General features: G+C 35.5%; 1 protein-coding gene across 2 annotated transcripts in view; it reads left to right on the top strand.

Annotated features, from left to right (window-relative positions):
* Positions 1–21,547, top strand: part of LOC122407783 (estradiol 17-beta-dehydrogenase 11-like) — a 105,445-nt gene that overhangs the window by 36,391 nt on the left and 47,507 nt on the right. The window contains exons 3-5 of one of the 2 annotated variants that reach the window (XM_043414205.1): positions 8,780–8,904; positions 9,274–9,384; positions 9,491–9,652. In XM_043414205.1, coding sequence (XP_043270140.1) covers positions 8,780–8,904; positions 9,274–9,384; positions 9,491–9,652 — 398 coding nt within the window. Of the gene's footprint in view, positions 1–8,758; positions 8,905–9,273; positions 9,385–9,490; positions 9,653–21,547 lie in introns of both variants that reach the window. The other variant, XM_043414204.1, reaches the window with a different exon arrangement.

Genomic DNA, 21,547 nt, shown 5'->3' with positions numbered 1-21,547 from the left:
CTGCATTGATTTTGGAGGAAAACAATTTTATGACAATTTAAAAATAAATTTAGAAATTTAAAAACTCAGAATAGAATTTAGAAAAAGGAAAATTTAGGAATTTAGAAAATCTGCAGACTTTTGTGATGAATTTTCCAAATTTCCTGTTACGGTTGGAGTGAATAATTTGAATGATTGGCACACATGCTGCGACACAGAAATATGAAAGTTTGGAGGTATTCGCTTCATAGCAATAATACAAACTTCAATGCTATTTGAAAAGAAACACTGTAAATCTTGCTGAACCAAGATCCATTACATATTACCATAATCAAAGATAGGGGGTGATACTTAGCATACATATTTATGCACAGAAATTTCAGAGTTCGCAGGGATCTGCTGCGATTCAGTGTATCTACGCAATGAGTTTTGAAGACAGCAATTTCAAATCTATTCATAAATAAGCTACTGAAGACTTTTCTAATGAATTTTTCACTTCATATTTATGTTACAGAGAGAGTCAATCAGTAAAATGAAGGGCACAATATATAAATTTTATAGTTTGCAGATTTTTGCTGTATTTCCATGATCCAAATCTGTAGTATTATAGTGAAAAGTTGTTAGAAGTCATGATGTTACATTAAAATCACATAGCGCACATAGCGAACATTCAGAAATTCTGTAGGATTCCATGATGTTCGCTGGCATTGTACTTAATCGCATTCAAAACTGAGCAACTGTAGACTTATCGTAATGCTCCTTTTCACTAATACTTTCACATTTGCAGTTTGGAAAGTGGGAATACTCAACATACACGTCATTTCATATTTCATAAGTATATTTGTCAAAATTTGTGTTCGTCTACCGCATTCTGAAGATTCAACTTTTCATATTATCAGCAAAAAAAGCATCCAAAGACTTTTTGGAACAAGTTTCAAAATTTATTACTCGACAGACCAGGTGGAAAAAGAGTAACTACACTTATATCAAGACCAGAAACTGTTTTCAGAATCTGATGTACAAAATGTGCGATTGATGATCATAGTTGGAAACCTCTTGAATCACGTTACCACAATCAGCATGAAGAAGTAGTCGAAAATCAGAGGACACATCTCAGGCAACCAATTAATCATATGTAGCGATCCGCTGCAACCCAATGGAGTCAAAACAAGGATCGGAAAGAGCAGAGCCAAACTCAATAGGAAGCATGATATGGGAATATTCAAAAATAATGATGACACAAGAAATAAATGACAGAACATTTATTCGATTGGAGTTTCTCACATTATATACTAACAGTTCCGTGTGTTCTTGTTTTATTAATTATCAACCATAATATTTCAGATCGCAAAAAGAAATCTTGACATTACAGGTTGACGAACATTTTTCCTCACAACTTCCAGACCTATTTTTGATAAACTGATTTGCCTTATTTATATTATTATTCACTAACTGTGCGAACGTTTGTTACATTTGTCCCGCACTTCGTAACGTCTAATCCCGGCCGGTTCGTTACGACACAGCTATCAAGGGGAACTCGCATATATAACCTACATTATTACACATGATATATAATCACGCAACCGACGATATATTTACACTTGACAATATTCCGCGTACTCTGGTTTAATTGAAAGATTATCTCAGTTGATACTTATTTCCAATCGAACGAAATAATGATATCTTGAAAACTTTCGTTGATATATATGCATCGCGCATTTTTTTATATTTTTTATTTTCACACACGGGTCACAGTCTACATTTACGCGGACGTTTTTGTACCGGTTTAGTATACCACAAGTTTTAACAAAATAAATATTAGTATACACTTCGAAAACCCTGATTTGTTTTCGAATGAGCAATTTGAATAAAAAGTGATGGGCCGGACAAGTACGTTTAAGACGTATTTGAACATAATTTGTACCGATCCAATCGAAGTTGAATGTTGTGAATAATACCAGGGGATCCTGGAAGTCGGAGGGGAATCGATTCTTTAAAGTGTGTACCTTGTTGAAGTAACAAATGACTTTCATGTGAATTTTTAATGATTTTATTTCCATTAATTTTTTAGTAATTTTGATATAACGTTGTGAGCCCGACAAGGATTCTCAACGCTCATTTGTCGCCGGAGATTATATTTCGAATAACTGATAAATACTTGACCTCGAATTGATATAATACATTTTAGTACTGCACGTAACTTCTGTTATAACTTATTTTTCATTAACTTTTTTCGTGAAAATAATTATCATGAATTTCATTAACGTTTCCAATTTGTTCGATAAATATTCCACATTATCAATAAAAACTTGGCCTCCAATTGATAGCATACATTTTTATACTGCATGTAACGTGGATAGTACATTTTTCAATTTGTTCAATATTTATGATTTTTTTTGAAAATTTTTTATTTTTCTTTACAGAATTTTTTTCCATTGTTTATATTTTTGTTGAATTTTTTTGAACTTTTCAATTTTTCGTTTATTATTTCTATAGAATTTTTTTCCTGGTGCTGAATCTTTTTTCTATGTCATCCAGAAACAAGAGACCATCAATGTACTTGTCCCAACCTTTTTTTCCCTAGGGGAAGTTTATGGTTTGATATCACGCCTTTTTTCTCAAAAGTTCCTCATATTATATATAACCTATAATCCTATAACCGTCATGTTGTGACGGTTATAGCATTTTAGTATAAATTTCTATGAATTATTTGCTTAGTACATTTTTATAGATTCCATTCTCATACGAACATTTTTTATGGGATAATCATTTTCATGGAATTATCAGCAAATAAGGGACCATCAATGTACTTTTCCCAATCTTATTTTTCCTGGGTATGATGTTCGGCTTATAAAGTTGGTTTCCACCATAAAAGACCAATTTTTCGTAAAAATTGTAGTGAAAATATTTCGTCACAAGTCTGCCTTTGAACTTTGGCGATTTTTTTTCTTATACTCTAATATGTTATGCCTATTAGGAACTCAACAGCATGAAGGAATCCGGGATAAAGCCCGAGAAATGAATTTCGGTTTATAATGTTGGTTTCCACGTAAAAGACCAATTTTTCTTCAAAATTGTACTGAAAATATTTCGGCACTGGTTTGGTCTTGGACTTTGGTGATTTTTCTCCTTGTCTTCTAATATGTTTTGTGTAATAGGAACCCAAGAGAGTGAAGAAATGCGTCTCGTGGGCTGTAATATGATTTTCGGCTTATAACGTTGGTTTCCGCGACAAAAGATCTATTTTTCGTCAAAATTGTACTGGAAATATTTCGTCACCTGTCTGTCCTTGGCCTTTGGCGATTTTTTCCAAATCTTCATACCAAGAAAGAACTGACGTAAAGATTTCCTTAAAAGAACAGATTTTATTTATCCCTTTTATTCAAAATTCAAATGAAAGATAGATCAAAATCAAGACACGAAAAATCGAACAGATTTGCCTACTTTAAATGTCGATTTTGCATTCTGAATCTAGAGATTTCATTTCATCCAAAACGTGCCCCCAATGAAATATATTTCCAAATTTTGCAAGTGGCCGCTGAGGTCCAATTATCCACAGCTTGATAGTTGCTGAAAAAAAGTACCCAAAAAATTCTAACATTTAATAAGCCAGAACTCAAAGCAGCAAAAAAAACTAAGCGAACTTAATTCAACAGAGCAACAGAATTCAAAGACGTTTAAGGTACCTGCATGGGTTTTGGAGGAAAATCATTTTAGGACAATTTAGAAATGAATTTAGAAATTCGAAAACTCACAATGGAGTAGAAAAAGGAAAATTGAAGTATTTAGAAAAGCAGAAGACTTTTGTGATGAATTTTCTAGATTATATGATACGGTTGGAGTAAATGATTTGAATGATTGGCACACACGCTGCAACACAGAAATATCAAAGTTTGGAAGTATTCGCTGTATATCAGTCATACAAACTTTAATACTATTTGAAAAGGAACACTTAAAAACTTGCCGAACCATGTTCCATTTACATATTACCATAATCAAAGATAAGGGGTGATCCGTCGCATATATATTTATCCACAGAAATTTCAGAGTTCGCAGGTATCTGCTGTGGTTCAATGTATCTGCGCAATGAGCTTCGAAGACAGCAATTTTAAATCTACCCATAAATGAGCAACTGAAGACTTTTATAATCAATTTTTTACTTCATAATATAGATGTTACAGTTAGACTCAAAATGTAAAATGAATGGCACAGTATTTAAATTGTATAGTTTGCAGATTTTTGCAGTATTTCAATTATTCGAATCTACAGCATTATAATGAAAAGTTGTCAAAAGTCATGATGTTACATTAAAATGACATAGCGCACATTGCATTCAGCAATTCTGTAAGTTTCTGGGCATGTTGGTAGGCATTATATTTGATCGCATCCAAAACTGAGCAACAGTAGACTTATCGCAATGAATTTTTATTATAATAATTCCATATTTGTAGTTTGCAAAGTGGAAATACTCAACATACATGTCATTCTATAAGTTTTGTTATCAAAATTTATGTTTGCATACCACATTCCTAAGATATGACTTTTCATATCATCAGCAAAAAAAGCATCCAAAGAATTTTTGGAACAAGTTTCAAACTTTATTACTCGACAGACCAGGTGGAAAAAGAATAACTACACTTATATCAAGACCAGAAATTGTTTTGAGAATCTGATGTAAAAAATGTGCGATTGATGATCATAGTTGGAAACCTCCTGAATCACGTTACCACAATCAGCATGAAGAAGTAGTAGAAAATCAGAGGACACATCTCAAGCAACGAATTAATAATATGTATCGGTCCGCTGCAAACAATGGAGTAAAAAACAAGGATCGGAAAGAGCAGAGCCAAACTCAATAGGAAGCAAAATATGGGAATATTCAAAAATAATGATGACACAAGAAATAAATTAGAAAACATTTATTCAATTGGAGTTTCTCACATTATATACTAACAGTTCCGTGTGTTCTTGTTTTATTAATTATCAACCATAATATTTACCATTTGTCCTTACAACTTCCAGACCTATTATTGATAAACTGATTTGCCTTATTTATATTATTATTCACTAACTGCGCGAACGTTTGTTACATTTGTCCCGCACTATATTCGTAACGTCAGACTCCGGCCGGTTCGTTACGACACAGCTATCAAAGGGAACTCGCATATATAACCTACATTATTACACATGATATATAATCACGCAACCGACGATATATTTACACTTGAAAATATTCCGCGCATTCTGGTTTAATTGAAAGATTATCTCAGTTGACACTTATTTCCAATCGAACGAAATAATGAAATATTTAAAAGTTTCGTTGACATAAGCATCGCGCATTTTTTTATATTTTTCATTTTCACACACAGATCACAGTCTACATTTACGCGGCCGCTTTTATACCGGTTTAGTATACCATAAATTTTGACAAAATAAATATTAGTATACACTTTGTTAGATGACGCGAAAATTATTTTTATTTTCCCGCACGCACTTCCTAACATCATAAGCCCAAACGTCAACACGACGTGAAACTTCGGCTGGTGACTTTCGAGTGATTAGTGATTTCGAGCTCTCGAGCTCCTCAGCTTTCCGCCAAACTTCCTTGCTCTTTTTATTGAATGTCATTGGCCCAAAAATTCTCTCACCCTTCATTGGTTGCAGCAAAATTTCTCTCACCAGGGATTGGTGATCATGGGGGCCAAGGGGCCTATGTTTGTAGCGGTTGGAGTACGCGTATACAGATGCGTCAAATCATGAATGTGTTAGTAACTTTTGCATAATCTTAAGCCCGTGCAAAGTTTTTTCTCAGAAATTACGATACTGATCATGCTGATTTTGGGTTCATTCGACAGAGAACTTCTTAATTAGCTAAAAGTTAAATTTTCAAAGCCGTACATAACTCATGAGTTTCGTAATTTAAGAAAATCACAAGCGAATTTTACCCCCACCACCGCGAATCGTTTTATTCAGAGAAAGTATAGTCTCGGAGAGAGCCTCAGGTCAGCAGCAGACGACAGGGCTGTCAATGTACTTGTCCCGAGACTCTACCGAGTCTCTTGAACAGCCAAAATCTGCAAACTATAAAATTTATATACTGTGCCATTCATTTTACTTTTTGACTCTCACTGTAACATAAATATGAAGTGAAAAATTCATTACAAAAGTCCTCAGTTGATCATTTATGGATGGGTTTGAAATTGCTGTCTTCCAAACTAATTGCGCAGATACATTGAATCGCAGCAGATACCTGCGAACTTTGAAATTTCTGGATATATAATTTATGTAATCGAGAATCGTCCAAAACCTCAAGAAACACTCACCCCGGTGACCGACCATCGTTCTCTACATCAAGAATTGTTCAATCTCATCTAAATCTCCCTCTCGGGACGTTACAAAACTACGATTGAGAAACAATACGCGAGACAACAGAGCGAACAAGAAATATAGCAAAACAAAGCCGTTGCTAACCGCCGTATATTTCGTAGCGTAACTACAGGAGCGAGAGAGATAGACAGCGCACTGGCACACGCGAACGAGGCGAATTGGAAATGACCAGGAAACTAAATCAGCATTAAACCAGACCTTCGTTTTGCACCCACCCTCGTTTTCCAGCCCCGAAATAACATAATAGACAATGGAGAAAGAGTTGGGACGATCTCCGGTCGCGAGACTGATAATTCCCTCCCACAATCTCTCGTCAGACGAAATCTACAGGCAAATCACGAGGATTAAATCCCCAAAAGTCAACGATCAACTAACAATAAGAAGGGGCTGGAAACACGAGAGTAAGTATGAAGAGAAAATGTGGAACGAGCTTACCGAGGAATCCCAAAAGGTAGTCGCTAGGAAAAAGGTACCGTCCGCCGCGCGGTTCAGATGAAGACTACCTGGCGCGTCGTTCAGCGTGCAATTTCAGCACTTCCCCTCCTCCACTGGTCCCACGCCACGAGTCGCGCTCTCACGTCTCGGGAGTGAACTAATTATCGTTCGACGCACCGCGCTTCGCTGACTACAAAACGAGGACCCCGCGAGCAAAGTTTCCGTCCGCATTCGGTGGTTCTGTCAAGGCCCGGACCCTTTTCCTCTTGGGGATTCGTCCGACGTTACCGGAAAGCTGGGGGGAGACCTCCCTCGCGACTTGGGGCGTCCGTTCGAGCCACGGTGGGTGTACTTAACGCCACCAGGCCAAAGATTACACCCCATCTCCCGGTGAATAATGCCGAGCCCCACTGGACGAGGCGCCGGTTTTAACGAACTGTGGTGCCCGAGCTGACGACGGTGGATTGTTTCGATTGTTTCGGTGAAGAGGTGATGGGAGGCGTTCAAATTGGCCAAAAACAGCGTGATCCTCTGACCACCCACCGGACTGAGTTCGGTTGTTCGGAGCCCAGTCCCGGATACGTCGACGGAAAAAAATCACTCGCGAACCCCTCAAAAAATAAACGCGTGCGAGCGTCACCCATACAAGCGAGCAGCAAGGAAAAGAAAAGGCGAGGTAATCCCGTAGTTTTGAGAAAGCTCAAATTCGATAAAAGGAAGCGAAACAATGATTCGTCCTCAAGCTCGTCGACGATTGTTAAATGGATAACAGATAAGATAGGTAACCCGGAGGCGCTGTCTCTTCCTTTACAATAAATGGTTAAAGCGTGTGCGCAGGTAAACAATTAGTAAAATAAAGAACGAAATCCAAGAAATCAGAATAAGGCAAAATTAACGTTACGTAAGGCAGTTAAGAAATAAAGAGTTTCCATCCGAACGCGACAGGCGGGCGGCTGGCGATGGCAAAATGTATGGGCCGTATATCGGTCCACTGGTTGACACGGGTTCGTACGGGTGTGGCGGGGCGAAATGTTACGTCACAACCTAGACCTCGAAAACTATGTAGACACATACCTAGGCATCGGATACTATGAAGCCGTCGACCCACACCTCGAAAACCATGAAAAAACATATCTAGACGACGAAAACCATGAAGAAATATACCTAGGCATCGAAAAATATGGAGCTGTCCACGTAGACATCGAAAACCATAAAGGAATATATCTGGACATAAATCTATAGGGTCGTCGACCTAGACATCGAAAACCATGGTGGACCATGAAAATCCCAAAGAATACCTAGACATTTTTTATAAAATAGATTAGAAAATGTTTTCATTTTTTTATATTTAAAAATTTTAGTAATTATGTCGAATCACGGCTCCATCTCAAAACAGCTCAAATTTTTTTTATACCATTCTTCAACACCAAAAAGTTATTGCCCATGTTATATTAAGGAGGCGCATGACCCATTGAAAAAATAAAAGAAATGATAATATGAAATGTCGTTGGATTGTAATGTAGTAAGTGGTGTATAGTGTGTGACTGGTAAACATCACACACTATACACCACTGACACACACACACACACACACACACACACACACACACACACACACACACACACACACACACACACACACACACACACACACACACACACACACACACACACACACACACACACACACACACACACACACACACACACACACACACACACACACACACACACACACACACACACACACACACACACACATGCACGCACACCACACCACACACGCGCGCGCGCGCTGTTGTCCGGAACCGCAGACACATTGAAGGTGCTCTAAACCCACCCACTCTAGACCCTTTTTGAGGTGAAGCCGTGATTCAACATAATTACCCTTTCCATTTCAAGGAGTACTTTAAACGAATCGTAGTTCTTCGTATTTCGTTTTTATTTAAATTGAAAGTCTCAATCATCTTTTTTTCAGGGGTCGTGAATACTGTTAAAGAGATACAGGAAGCCGGAGGAAAGTGCTCTGGCTATGTTTGCGACATTGGCAATCGAGAGGATGTGTATAAAACCGCGAAAACCGTTCAGACTGAAATTGGCATGGTGAGCGCAACACGATGTATTTCATATCTTGAGGTATACCATGGTGAGAAAAATAACAGGGCCAAAATAACCGCTAAATAGTTTATTTTAGATAATATCTTTGATGAAAAACTGAATTAGTTTGCGTAAAAATGAAGAAGAACCAGAGTTAGAAGGCACGACGCTTTGACGGCATGGGTCGCGACAGAGTCCCGTAGGTCCGTGTATCAACAGAATTAATAAACGAGAAGGAGTGACGCGGAAACAAATTTCTCCTTTGTTATTTTGTTTTCTATTTTTTCACTTCCACTTGTTACATCTATTTTTGTACTTCTAACCGCTGGGTGATTAATTATTATTTTTGATATTCTTCCATTTGGATTTTAAAAGGTGACTGGAATAATCAACAATGCTGGATACGTTTGTGGTAAAACTTTGATGGAGTTGCCAGATGATGAGATTGACAAAACATTTAAAATAAATATTTTGGCGCATTACTGGGTAAGAGCGTTCATCAAATTGTAATTAGTAAGACGAAGAGTAGAAAAATATTGCTATCAATATCCCTGTCCTGAATAGAACATTATTGGATTTTTATCAATTTCAGATTATTAAAGCCTTTTTAAAGGATATGATGAAAGAAAATCATGGACACATAGTGACTATTGCAAGCGTAGCTGGTCTTCTCGGTACTTACAATTGTACTGATTATTCTGCAACCAAATTTGCTTGCATAGGATTTCATGAGAGTCTTTTTACGGAGCTCAAAGTAAGAATTACTATAGTTGTTGACATGTCACACAGCACGTGTATTGTTTCTATCCTTCTATCCTTCTATTCTATATTGGAATGATACCACTCTCGCATATTTTTTCAACTCGATCTCAACAATCCGACTCGAAATCTAGACACCCGCGACTGCCGATAGTTTTCACCTGGACAAGACGACTACGCGCGTTTGTTGATAAGTGACGACCGTCATAGTTATCGCTAGAAATATTAGGTGTATGACTTAATTTTTACAGATTCATAAGTAGTTTTTTTAATTATAAAAAAAGTAGCAAACAACAAACTTAATCTAAATTTAAAGTCTCAAATATATTGTTCACCGTGCTGTAAGACTATCAGGTAGCATACGGATGCCATCGCGAAAGAAACTTGCAGGCTTCGAGGCGATAAAATCAACGACGAATTTACGCACATCATCCAGCGTTTGGAACTGTTTATCCTCTTAGCCTTGCTGCATTGACCGGAAAAAATGAAAATCAGATGGTGTTAAGTCTGGTGAATATGCCGTGTGCGGGAGAACTTCCCCTCCCAAATCCAAAAGGGTTTTTTGAGTCGCGCGAGCAACGTGAGGTCGAGCATTGTCAAGCAACAGTATGACTTGCCGGCTTCCTTGCCCAGTAAATGACCTTTTCTGATCCAGTACTTCGCTCAATTTGTTCAACTGTCGACTGTAGCATTCCGCTGTTACTGTCTGACCAGTTTTCAGAAATTCATAATAAAGCACGCCCTTCATGTGCCACCAGATACACAGAAGAACTTTCTTTCAGTGGCTGTTCGGTTTCGGCGTCGATGTAGCGGGTTGCCCGGGATCTACGCACGACTTTTTACGTTTGGGATTCTCGTAAAAGATGAGCTTCTCATCACCCATCACAATTTTCCACAAGAAGTCCTTTTTTGTTGCCGGACAAGTAGTGAAAGACACGTGTTCATTAGGGTGATGCAAAAAAAATCGATATTTTTTTTCACGGAGCTCCAACGAAAATCGTTAGTACATCAAAAAAAAGTAATTTTCCCAAAAATTCAGATTTTTAAAAAATTTTTTGGATAGTGCTCAAGCTACTTTTCGATACCTGTTTTTTTCTCAAAAATTGCGCAGCAAAATTTTTTTTTGCATTCATTGCAGAAAGTATTAGTGCTCCATTGAATTATAAATCTAATACAATTTTTTCACTCTCAAAAAAAATTTGAAGGCTACCTCGAATAATTTATTTTTTCTTGTCTGTTTATTTAGCTATAAATCATGAGATTAAAAAACGTGACGCTACAAATAACTATTCTTGTCATTCTTCCAAAAGAAAGGGTGAATGTACTTTGCAAAAACATAGTTATTCACCATTTTCCTCTATTTTTCATAGACATAAACATTCTTATGCACGAAAACTTGCTAGGGCATCGTACAAAAATGATAACGTGCCAAACGAATCTGTGTTTTGCCAAATTCAATTTTTTTTATTTCGGTTTCAAGAGACTCGGTAGAGTTTCGGGACAAGTACATTGACAGCCCTGTCGTCTGCTGGCCTGAGGCTCTCGCTGAGACTATTGTCACGTCCGGAGGGGCGTGAAGGAAAGGTTCGGGTGTTTGAGCGTCGAGCGGCAAACGCTATGTCCCATAAACTTTTCCATTCAGCATGTATACGCAGAGCGTTATTATATAGATATACTCGTTTGAGTATCGTGGGCGCACGCTGAGAGACCTCGAGAAGTCTTGCTTTTGTCTAGTTGCGATAGAGGAAAAGTATTAAAAATCGTGGACAAAGAGATCTAGGATTCTTTATACACTCTTTAATGAAAATAGATTTTTAGTAAAATACAGTAGTAGAACATGATAGAGGGATCTAGGATTCTCTATATGTTCGTGATACAACGTAAGGTGTTAGTAAGGTACAATTGTAGAATATGATAGAGGGATCTAGGATTCTCTATATATTCTGGATATTGCGTAAGTTACAATAAGTGATACTATTTGGTATGATACGTGGTACGTTACCGGAGAGGTGTCTTCAACTCGTCGATGCGCGGTCGTTATTGGATTTCGTGATCGATCGTAAATATTCGAAGTCAAAGTCAAGATGATTGGAAAATATGTAAAGTCTCGTATCGGAGTAAAATACCTTAACACCTTCGTTACTAGAGTTCTCTCTTCTACAGAAGACCTGGAGTTCGTCCAGAGGTTAAGTATAAGACGGCTAACCGAATGACAACCGAACTACTGCGAACAGTATAAACGCGACTCTAGGTATGGAACCGAATGCAAGTTGTACCGCAAATCTTGGCCTTTTTATAGGACTAGATTTGGGTCAAATAGGTGGGGTGTGTTATCGTTACCTTGGGCACAAGTGTTCAGAGTTCTATTTTTTGGTCCTTATAAGGAGATAACATCTGTGTAATCAGTTGGTGAATCCCCGAAATTTAGAGCAGTAGTGCTCGGATGGGAGTTTCGTAAAACCCAGAACACTTGCGTCGGGCACGTGTCGTTGGTAATGATATGTCTATGCGTTATATTCGGTGTCTTGATTAGGTGATATGCGCACTTTGTTCGAGTTCGTTTTAGTTAAGTTGCAAAAGAAAAATAAAATAATAAAAATTTAACGTCGGTTGTGACACTATACTTTCTCTGAATAAAACGATTCGCGGTGGCGAGGGTAAAATTGGCCTGTGATTTTCTTTAATTGCGAAGCTAATCAGTTATGTACGGCTTTGAAAATTGAACTTTTAGCTAATTAAGAAGTTCTCTGTGGAATGAGCCCAAAATCAGCATGTTAGGTGTCGCAATTTCTGAGAAGAAATTTTGCCCGGGCTTAAGATTATGCAAAAGTTACTAACACATTCAGGATTTGACGCATCTGTATACGCGCACTGCACCCGCTAAAAACATAGGCCCTCACCCCATTCTCTCACCCCATGAAAGGTAAGAGAATTTTTGGGCCCATGACATTCAAGAAAAAGAGCAAGGAAGTTTGGCGGAAAGCTAAGGAGTTCGAGAGCTCGAAAGTACTCGAAAATCACTGGCCGAAGTTTCACGTCATGTTGACGTTTGGGGTTATGATGTTATGAAGTGCGTGCGGGAAAATAAAAATAATTTTCGCGTCATCTAACGAAGTGAATATTGATATTTATTTTATTAAAACTTGTGGTATAGTTAACCGGCATAAAAGCGGCCGCGTAAATGTAGACTGTGATCTGTGTGTGAAAATAAAAAATATAAAAAAATGCGCGATGCATATGTCAACGAAACTTTTCAAGATTTCATTATTTCGTTCGATTGGAAATATGTGTCAACTGAGATAATCTTTCAATTAAACCAGAGTGCGCGGAATATTGTCCAGTGTAAATATATAGTCAGTTGAGTGATTATATATCATGTGTAATAATGTAGGTTATATATAATACGAGTTCCCTTTGATAGCTGTGTGGTAATAACGAAACGGCCGGGGTTTGATGTTACGAAGTGCGAGACAAATGTAACGAACGTTCGCATAGTTAGTGAATAATATAAACAAGCCAAATTAGTATATCAAAAATAGGTCCGGAAGTTGTAAGGAAAAATGTTCGTCAACCTATGACGTCAAAGTTAGTGTATAATGTGAGAAACTCCAATCGAATAAATGTTTTCTAATTTATTTCTTGTGTCATCATTATTTTTGAATATTCCCATATTTTACTTCCTATTGAGTTTGGCTCTGCTCTTTCCGATCCTTGTTTTGACTCCATCGGTTTGCAGCGGATCGATACATATCATTAATTGGTCGCCTAATATGTGTCCTATGATTTTCTACTATTTCCTCATGTAGATTGTGGTAACCCCTAGGGAAAAAAAGGTTGGGACAAGTACATTGATGGTCTCTTGTTTCTGGATGACATAGAAAAAAGATTTAGAACCAGGAAAAAAATTCTATAAAAATAATAAACGAAAAATTGAAAAGTTCAAAAAAATTCAACAAAAATAAAAAACAATCGAAAAAATTCTGTAAAGAAAAATAAAAAAAATTCATAAATATTGAAGACATTGAAAAATGTACTATCCAAGTTACATGTAGTATAAAAATGTATGATATCGATTGGAGGCCAAGTTTTTATTGATAATTTGGAATATTTATCGAAAAAATTGGAAACTGTAATGAAATTCATGATAATTATTTTCACGAAAAAACTTAATGAAAAAAAAGACATAACGGAAGTTACGTGCAGTACTAAAATGTATTATGTCAATTCGAGGTCAAGTATTTATCAGTTATTCGAAATATAATCTCCGGCGACAAATGAGCGTTGAGAATCCTTGTCGGGCTCACAACGTTTTATCAAAATTACTAAAAAATTAATCGAAATAAAATCATTAAAAATTCACATGAAAGTCATTCGTTACTTCATCAAGGTATACACTTTAAAGAATCGATTCCCCTCCGACTTTCAGGATCCCCTGGTAATATTCACAACATTCAACTTCGATTGGATCGGTACAAATTATGTTCAAATACGTCTTAAACGTACTTGTCCGGCCCATCACTTTTTATTCAAATTGCTCATTCGAAAACAAATCAAAAACGAAGTTAATGCATGTGTTAATATTAAGGAACAGTAATTCCCGAGAAAATAATTTTCCTTCGAATCGCTCTTGTCAAAATGAAACGAAAATGAAAGATGAAGTTGATTAATCTATTTATATTATATGGAGTCATAATTCACAACAAAATCATTTTTCTACAAATTCCAGGAATCCACGTGTCGTACTCGACTAGTTATATTTATCAAAATGTGTACGTGACTATAGAAAAAAAAACATTGCATGGCTGAGTAGGTTCGAAAATTTCTAGTAATGCGCCTGATTATTTCTCATTTTCATTGGTTCTTACCGAATGGTATGTGTTCACTGAAGAAATTGAGAAGTGGATATTGCTATACGAACTTGCGAACAATCAAGTTCAAATTACTTGGAGATATTATTTTTATTTTTATCCATTTTATTATATTTGTCATTATAGAAGAGCCCTGATTTGTTGTCGAATGAGCAACCCTAGGAAAAAAAAGGTTGGGACAAGTACATTGATGGTCCCTCGTTTGCTGATAATTCCATCCATAAAAAAAACTTAAAACAAATTTTTTTTTAAATTGTAAAAAAAATTATTTTATAAAAAAAATACAGAACAATTCGAAAAAAATTTCATAAATCTTGAAAAAACATTATATTAAAACAAAAACTAATCTGTATCTATTTTTTAAAGTGTCAAAAGAATCAAATAACAAGTAAAAAATAAAAAACCAAAAAATTGGTCTTGAAATCATTTTGGAAACCGATGCCTCATTCTTCTTATTAGATTCGAACAGCTAAATCAACTGAAAAAAATTCCATCTAATTTATGTGCGGCATTAAAATTTATTATATTAATTCGAGGCCAAGTATTTTCTAATGAATTGAAAAAAGTTACCACTTGAATTACGTGCAGCATTAAAATTTATGATATCAATCGGTGGACAAGTATTTTATTAGTAACTCCAAATTTTGACATTATTAAATTCTTCTAAGATGCTTTTAAATCCAAAAAAATCACATGAAAACTAGTCATATGTTACTCTATGGTGGCAGAGACTTATAAGAAAATCAATTCTTCTCAGACTTTCAGGATCCTCTGGTATTATTCACAAAATTCGACGTCGATTGGATCGATACAAATTATGTTTAAATATGTGTTAAAAGTACTTGTCCGGCCCATCACTATTCATTTAAATAAAAATCAATCATGAAAAAATGGAATTGTATGGCAGAATCCGGTTAAACATTTATTGAAATGCGATTCATTATTAGTTTAATGTTCTTAATAATAGTATAGGTTAGTTCTTATTCCGAATGGAATTCGTTTGCTGGAAGAATAAGTGAGAAGCAAAAATTGCCGTCATTGAATACAAACTGGAGAATTATTTTTTAAACTTGAACATATATATTATGTACAATTATTTTCATTTATCAATGGACAATAATAGGCCTTTTATATTGCGGAACAATTTCTTTGCTTTTTTTATTAAATTAGTGCAATTACGTAAAAATTACGTGACGATAATTCTCTCAATTCCCTCTGCATGGATACTTGTGATCCATCAGTTCTAGATAAGCACTGATTATTATTGGGATGAACAATTTAAACGGAAAGTGATGGGCCGGACAAGTACTTTTAACACATATTTAAACATAATTTGTATCGATCCAATCGACGTCGAATTTTGTGAATAATACCAGAGGATCCTGAAAGTCTGAGAAGAATTGATTTTCTTATAAGTCTCTGCCACCATAGAGTAACATATGACTAGCTTTCATGTGATTTTTTTGGATTTAAAAGCATCTTAGAAGAATTTAATAATGTCAAAATTTGGAGTTACTAATAAAATACTTGTCCACCGATTGATATCATAAATTTTAATGCTGCACGTAATTCAAGTGGTAACTTTTTTCAATTCATTAGAAAATACTTGGCCTCGAATTAATATAATAAATTTTAATGCCGCACATAAATTAGATGGAATTTTTTTCAGTTGATTTAGCTGTTCGAATCTAATAAGAAGAATGAGGCATCGGTTTCCAAAATGATTTCAAGACCAATTTTTTGGTTTTTTATTTTTTACTTGTTATTTGATTCTTTTGACACTTTAAAAAATAGATACAGATTAGTTTTTGTTTTAATATAATGTTTTTTCAAGATTTATGAAATTTTTTTCGAATCGTTCTGTATTTTTTTTATAAAATAATTTTTTTTACAATTTAAAAAAAAATTTGTTTTAAGTTTTTTTTATGGATGGAATTATCAGCAAACGAGGGACCATCAATGTACTTGTCCCAACCTTTTTTTTCCTAGGGGAAGTTTATGGTTTGATATCACGTCTTTTTTCTCAAAAGTTCCTTATTTATTTTCAGTTGACTATAGGATTTTAGTTTGAATTTCAATGGATTATTTATGATTTTCGTCTTATAACTTTGGTTTTCACGAAAAAAGACCGATTTTTCGTCAAAATAGTACTGAAAATATTTCGTCACAGGTCTGTCCTTGGACTTTGGCAATTTTTTTCTTTGTACTTTGATATGTTTTGTCAATTAGAAACCCAAGCGCACGGTCGCAAGCGGGTTGGAGGCCGGGATATGATTTTCGGCTTATTACGCTAGTTTCCACGAAAGAGGACCTATTTTGCGTTAAAATTTTACTGGAAATATTTCGTCACAGGTCTGTTCTTGGACTTTAGCGCTTTTTTTCCTTTTACCCTAATATGTTTTGTCCATTGGGAACTCAAGAGCATGTAGCAATGCGTGTTGCGGGCTGAGATGTGATTTCCGGCTTATAACGTTAGAAAAAAGAAAGGAGAAGAGCAAAGACAGATCAAATTCAAGACACAACAAATCCAACAGAATTGGCTATTTTTAAATGTCGCTTTTGCATTCTGAATCTAGACGTTTTCGTGTCATCCAAAACATGCCCCCGATGAAATATATTTCCAAAGTTTGCAAGTGGCCGCTGAGATCCAATTATCTACAGTTTGATAGTTGCAGAAAAAAGGCACCCGAATACATTTATTGTATCAAAACTCAAAGAAGCAAAAAAAACTGAGCGTACTTAATTCTACAGAGCAACGGAAATCAAAGACGATTAAGGTACCTGCATTGCTTGTGGAGGAAAACATTTCATTTCAGGATAATTTAGAAATAAATTTAGAAATTAAGAAATTTAGCATGGAATTTAGAAAACGGAAAATTAAGTTAAATAGTAAAGCTGAAAACTATTGTGATGAATTTTTGAAATTACATGTTACGGTTGGACTAAAAAATTAAAATGATTGGCACACATGCTGCGACACAAAAATATCAAAGTTTGAAGTTATTCGCTCCATACCGCAATAATACAAACTTCAATACTATTTGAAAAGAAACACTTTAAAACTTGCTGAACAAAGTTCCATTACATATTACCATAAAGATAGGGGGTGAAACTTAGCACATGTACTTATCCACAGAAATTTCCAAGTTCGCAGGTATCTGCTGCAATTCTATGTATCTGCGCAATGAGTTTGGAAGACAGCAATTTCAAATCCATCCATAAATGAGCAACTGAAGACTTTTCTAATGAATTTTCCACTTCATATTTATGTTACGGTGGGAGTCAAAAAGTAAAATGAACAGCACAGTATATAAATTTTATAGTTTGCAGATTTTTGCTGTATTTCAGTGATCCAAATATATAGTATTATAGTGAAAGGGTGTTAGAAGTCATGATGTTACATTAAAATGACATAGCGCACATAACATTCAGAAATTCTGTAGGTTTCCATGATGTTGGCAGGCATTATACTCAATCGAATCCAAAACTGAGCAACTGTACACTTATCGTAATGAATGTTTTCACCAATAATTCCACATTTGCAGTTTCCAGAATAGGAATACTCAACATACACGTTATTTCATAAGTATTGTTGTCAAAATTTGTGTTTGCCTACCGCATTCCGAAGATTTAACTTTCCATATTATCAGCAAAAAAAGCATCCAAAGACTTTTTGGAACAAGTTTCAAAATTTATTACTCGACAGGCCAGGTGGAAAATGTATAACTACACTTATATCAACACCAGAAACTGTTTTGAGAATCTGATATACAAAATGTGCGAATAATGATCATAGTCGGAAACCACTTGAATCAGGTTAGCACAACCAGCATGAAGAAATGGTAGAAAATTAAAGGACACATATTGGGCAACCAATTAATAATATGTATCGATCCGCTGCAAACCGATAGAGTCAAAACAAGGATCGGAAAGGGCAGAGCCAGACTCAATAGGAAGCAAAATATGGGAATATTCAAAAATAATGATGACACAAAAAATAAATTAGAAAACATTTATTCGATTGGAGTTTCTCACATTATATATACTAACAGTTCCGTGTGTTCTTGTTTTATTAATTATCAACCATAATATTTCAGATCGCAAAAAGAAAATTTGACGTTATAAGTTGACGAACATTTTTTCTTACAACTTCCAGATCTATTTTTGATAAACTGATTTGCCTTATTTATATTATTCACTAACTATGCAAACGTATGTTACATATGTCCCGCACTTCGTAATGTCAAACCCCGGCCGGTTCGTTACCACACAGCATCAAAGGGAACTCGTTTATATAACCTACATAATTACACATGATATATAATCACGCAACTGACGATATATTTACACTGAACAATATTCCGCGCACTCTGGTTTAATTGAAAGATTATCTCAGTTGACACTTATTTCCAATCGAATGAAATAATGAAATCTTGAAAAGTTTCGTTGACATATGCATCGCGCATTTTTTATATTTTTTATTTGCACACACAGATCACAGTCTACATTTACGCGGCCGCTTTTATACCGGTTTAGTATACCACAAGTTTTAACAAAATAAATATTAACCACTTTTCACTAACCATTTTCGTTTATTAATTAGAGTCCGCACACAACAGCACTTTGGGATCATAACCTCACCTGTCAAAATGACGTTCAGTATGAAAACAAGTCTCGGGTGGTTTCGGATGTGCGTATTGATGTATTGATATCATATAACCTATTTACGAATGATATAAATGATAAACTTATTTTCAGTCAAACGAATTAATGAAATCTTAAAAAGTTTCGTCGACATGCACCGCGTATTTTTTTATTTTATTCTTTTTTACACACGTCGGATCACAGACTACATTTACGCGACTGCTTTTATACCGGTTTAGTTTAGCATTCCACAGGTTTTCGACAGGCAACCTATGGAATGCTAAACTATCTCATCTAACGAAGTGGTACTATGCACTTCGTTAGATGACCAAAGTTTTCTTTATTTATCCCACACGCATTCCATAATGTCAAAACTCCGTTTGTTTGTACGATGATCGAAAACTGATACATGGTTTATATATATATATATATAATATTCACGGCGTCTGAGCGCGGTCGGGGTAAGACTCAAAAGTTAGAAGGCCTAAAATGGCGAACAGGCATTCTGTATAACGCATATATAGATATACAGAATGCCTGTTCGCTATTGTAGGCCTTCTAACTCTTGAGCCCCACTCGCAGTCGGCCTAGCAGCTGGAGGAGCCGACATCGTTGAGCCAATCAGAATGCGTAGAGGCACAACTCTACTACCACTAACTACGTCAAAACGCGTATACGTATACGTCGAACTCGTGATGTGTCGGTAACTTTTGCATAATCTTGAGCCCGTGCAAAGTTTTTTCTCAGCAAATACCCCACCGAGAATGCTGATTTTGGGCTCATTCGACAGAGAACTTCTTAATTAGCTTAAAGTTCAATTTTCAAAGGCGTACATAACTCATGAGCTTCGCTATTAAAGAAAATCACATGCCAATTTTACCCCCACCACCGCGAATCGTTTTATTCAGAGAAAGTATAGTCTCGGCGAGAGCCTCGGGCCAGCAGACGACAGGGCTGTCAATGTACTTGTCCCGAGACTCTACCGAGTCTCTTGATTTGAATAAAAAATGATGGGCCGGACAAGTACGTTTAAGACGTATTTGAACATAATTTGTACCGATCCAATCGAAGTTGAATGTTGTGAATATTACCAGGGGATCCTGAAAGTCGGAGGGGAATCGATTCTTTAAAGTGTATACCTTGATGAAGTAACGAATGACTTTCATGTGAACTTTTAATGATTTTATTTCCATTAATTTTTTAGTAATTTTGATAAAACGTTGTGAGCCCGACAAGGATTCTCAACGCTCATTTGTCGCCGGAGATTATACCTTGGGAAAAAAAGGTTGGGACAAGTACATTGATGGTCCCTTGTTTCTGGATGACATAGAAAAAAAAATCAGAACCACGAAAAAAATTTTATAGAAATAATAAACGAAAAATTGTTAAGTTCAAAAAAATTCAACAATAAAAAACAATCGAAAAAAATTCTGTAAAGAAAAATAAAATTTTTCAAAAAAATTCATAAATATTGAACAAATTGAAAAATGTACTATCCAAGTTACATGCAGTATAAAAATGTCTGATATCAATTAGAGGCCAAGTTTTTATTGATAATTTGGAATATTTATTGAACAAATCGGAAACTTTAATTGAAACTCATGATAATTATTTTCAAGAAAAAAGTTAATGAAAAAAAAGTCATAACGGAAGTTACGTGCAGTACTAAAATGTATTATATCAATTCGAGGTCAAGTATTTATCAGTTATTCGAAATATAATCTCCGGCGACAAATGAGCGTTGAGAATCCTTGTCGGGCTCACAACGTTTTATCAAAATTACTAAAAAATTAATGGAAATAAAATCATTAAAAATTCACATGAAAGTCATTCGTTACTTCAACAAGGTACACACTTTAAAGAATCGATTCCCCTCCGACTTTCAGGATCCCCTGGTATTATTCTCAACATTCAACTTCGATTGGATCGGTACAAATTATGTTCAAATACGTCTTAAACGTACTTGTCCGGCCCATCACTTTTTATTCAAATTGCTCATTCGAAAACAAATCAGGGCTGTTCTATAATGACAAATATAATAAAATGGATAAAAATAAAAATAAGATCTCCAATTAATTTGAACTTGATTGTTCGCAAGTTCGTATAGCAATATCCACTTCTCATTTTCTTCAGTGAACCAATGAAAATGAGAAATAATCAGGCGCATTACTAGAAATTTTCGAACCTACTCAGCCATGCAATGTTTTTTTTCTATAGTCACGTACACATTTTGATAAATATCACTAGTCGAGTACGACACGTGGATTCCTGAAATTTGGAGAAAAATGATTTTGTTGTGAATTATGACTCCATATAATATAAATAGATTAATCAACTTCATCTTTCATTTTCGTTTCATTTTGATAAGAGCGATTCGA

This window comes from Venturia canescens, chromosome 3 (genome assembly GCF_019457755.1).
Source record: "Venturia canescens isolate UGA chromosome 3, ASM1945775v1, whole genome shotgun sequence".
Taxonomy (NCBI): domain Eukaryota; kingdom Metazoa; phylum Arthropoda; class Insecta; order Hymenoptera; family Ichneumonidae; genus Venturia; species Venturia canescens.
This window is presented reverse-complemented; position numbering and strand designations above follow the sequence as displayed.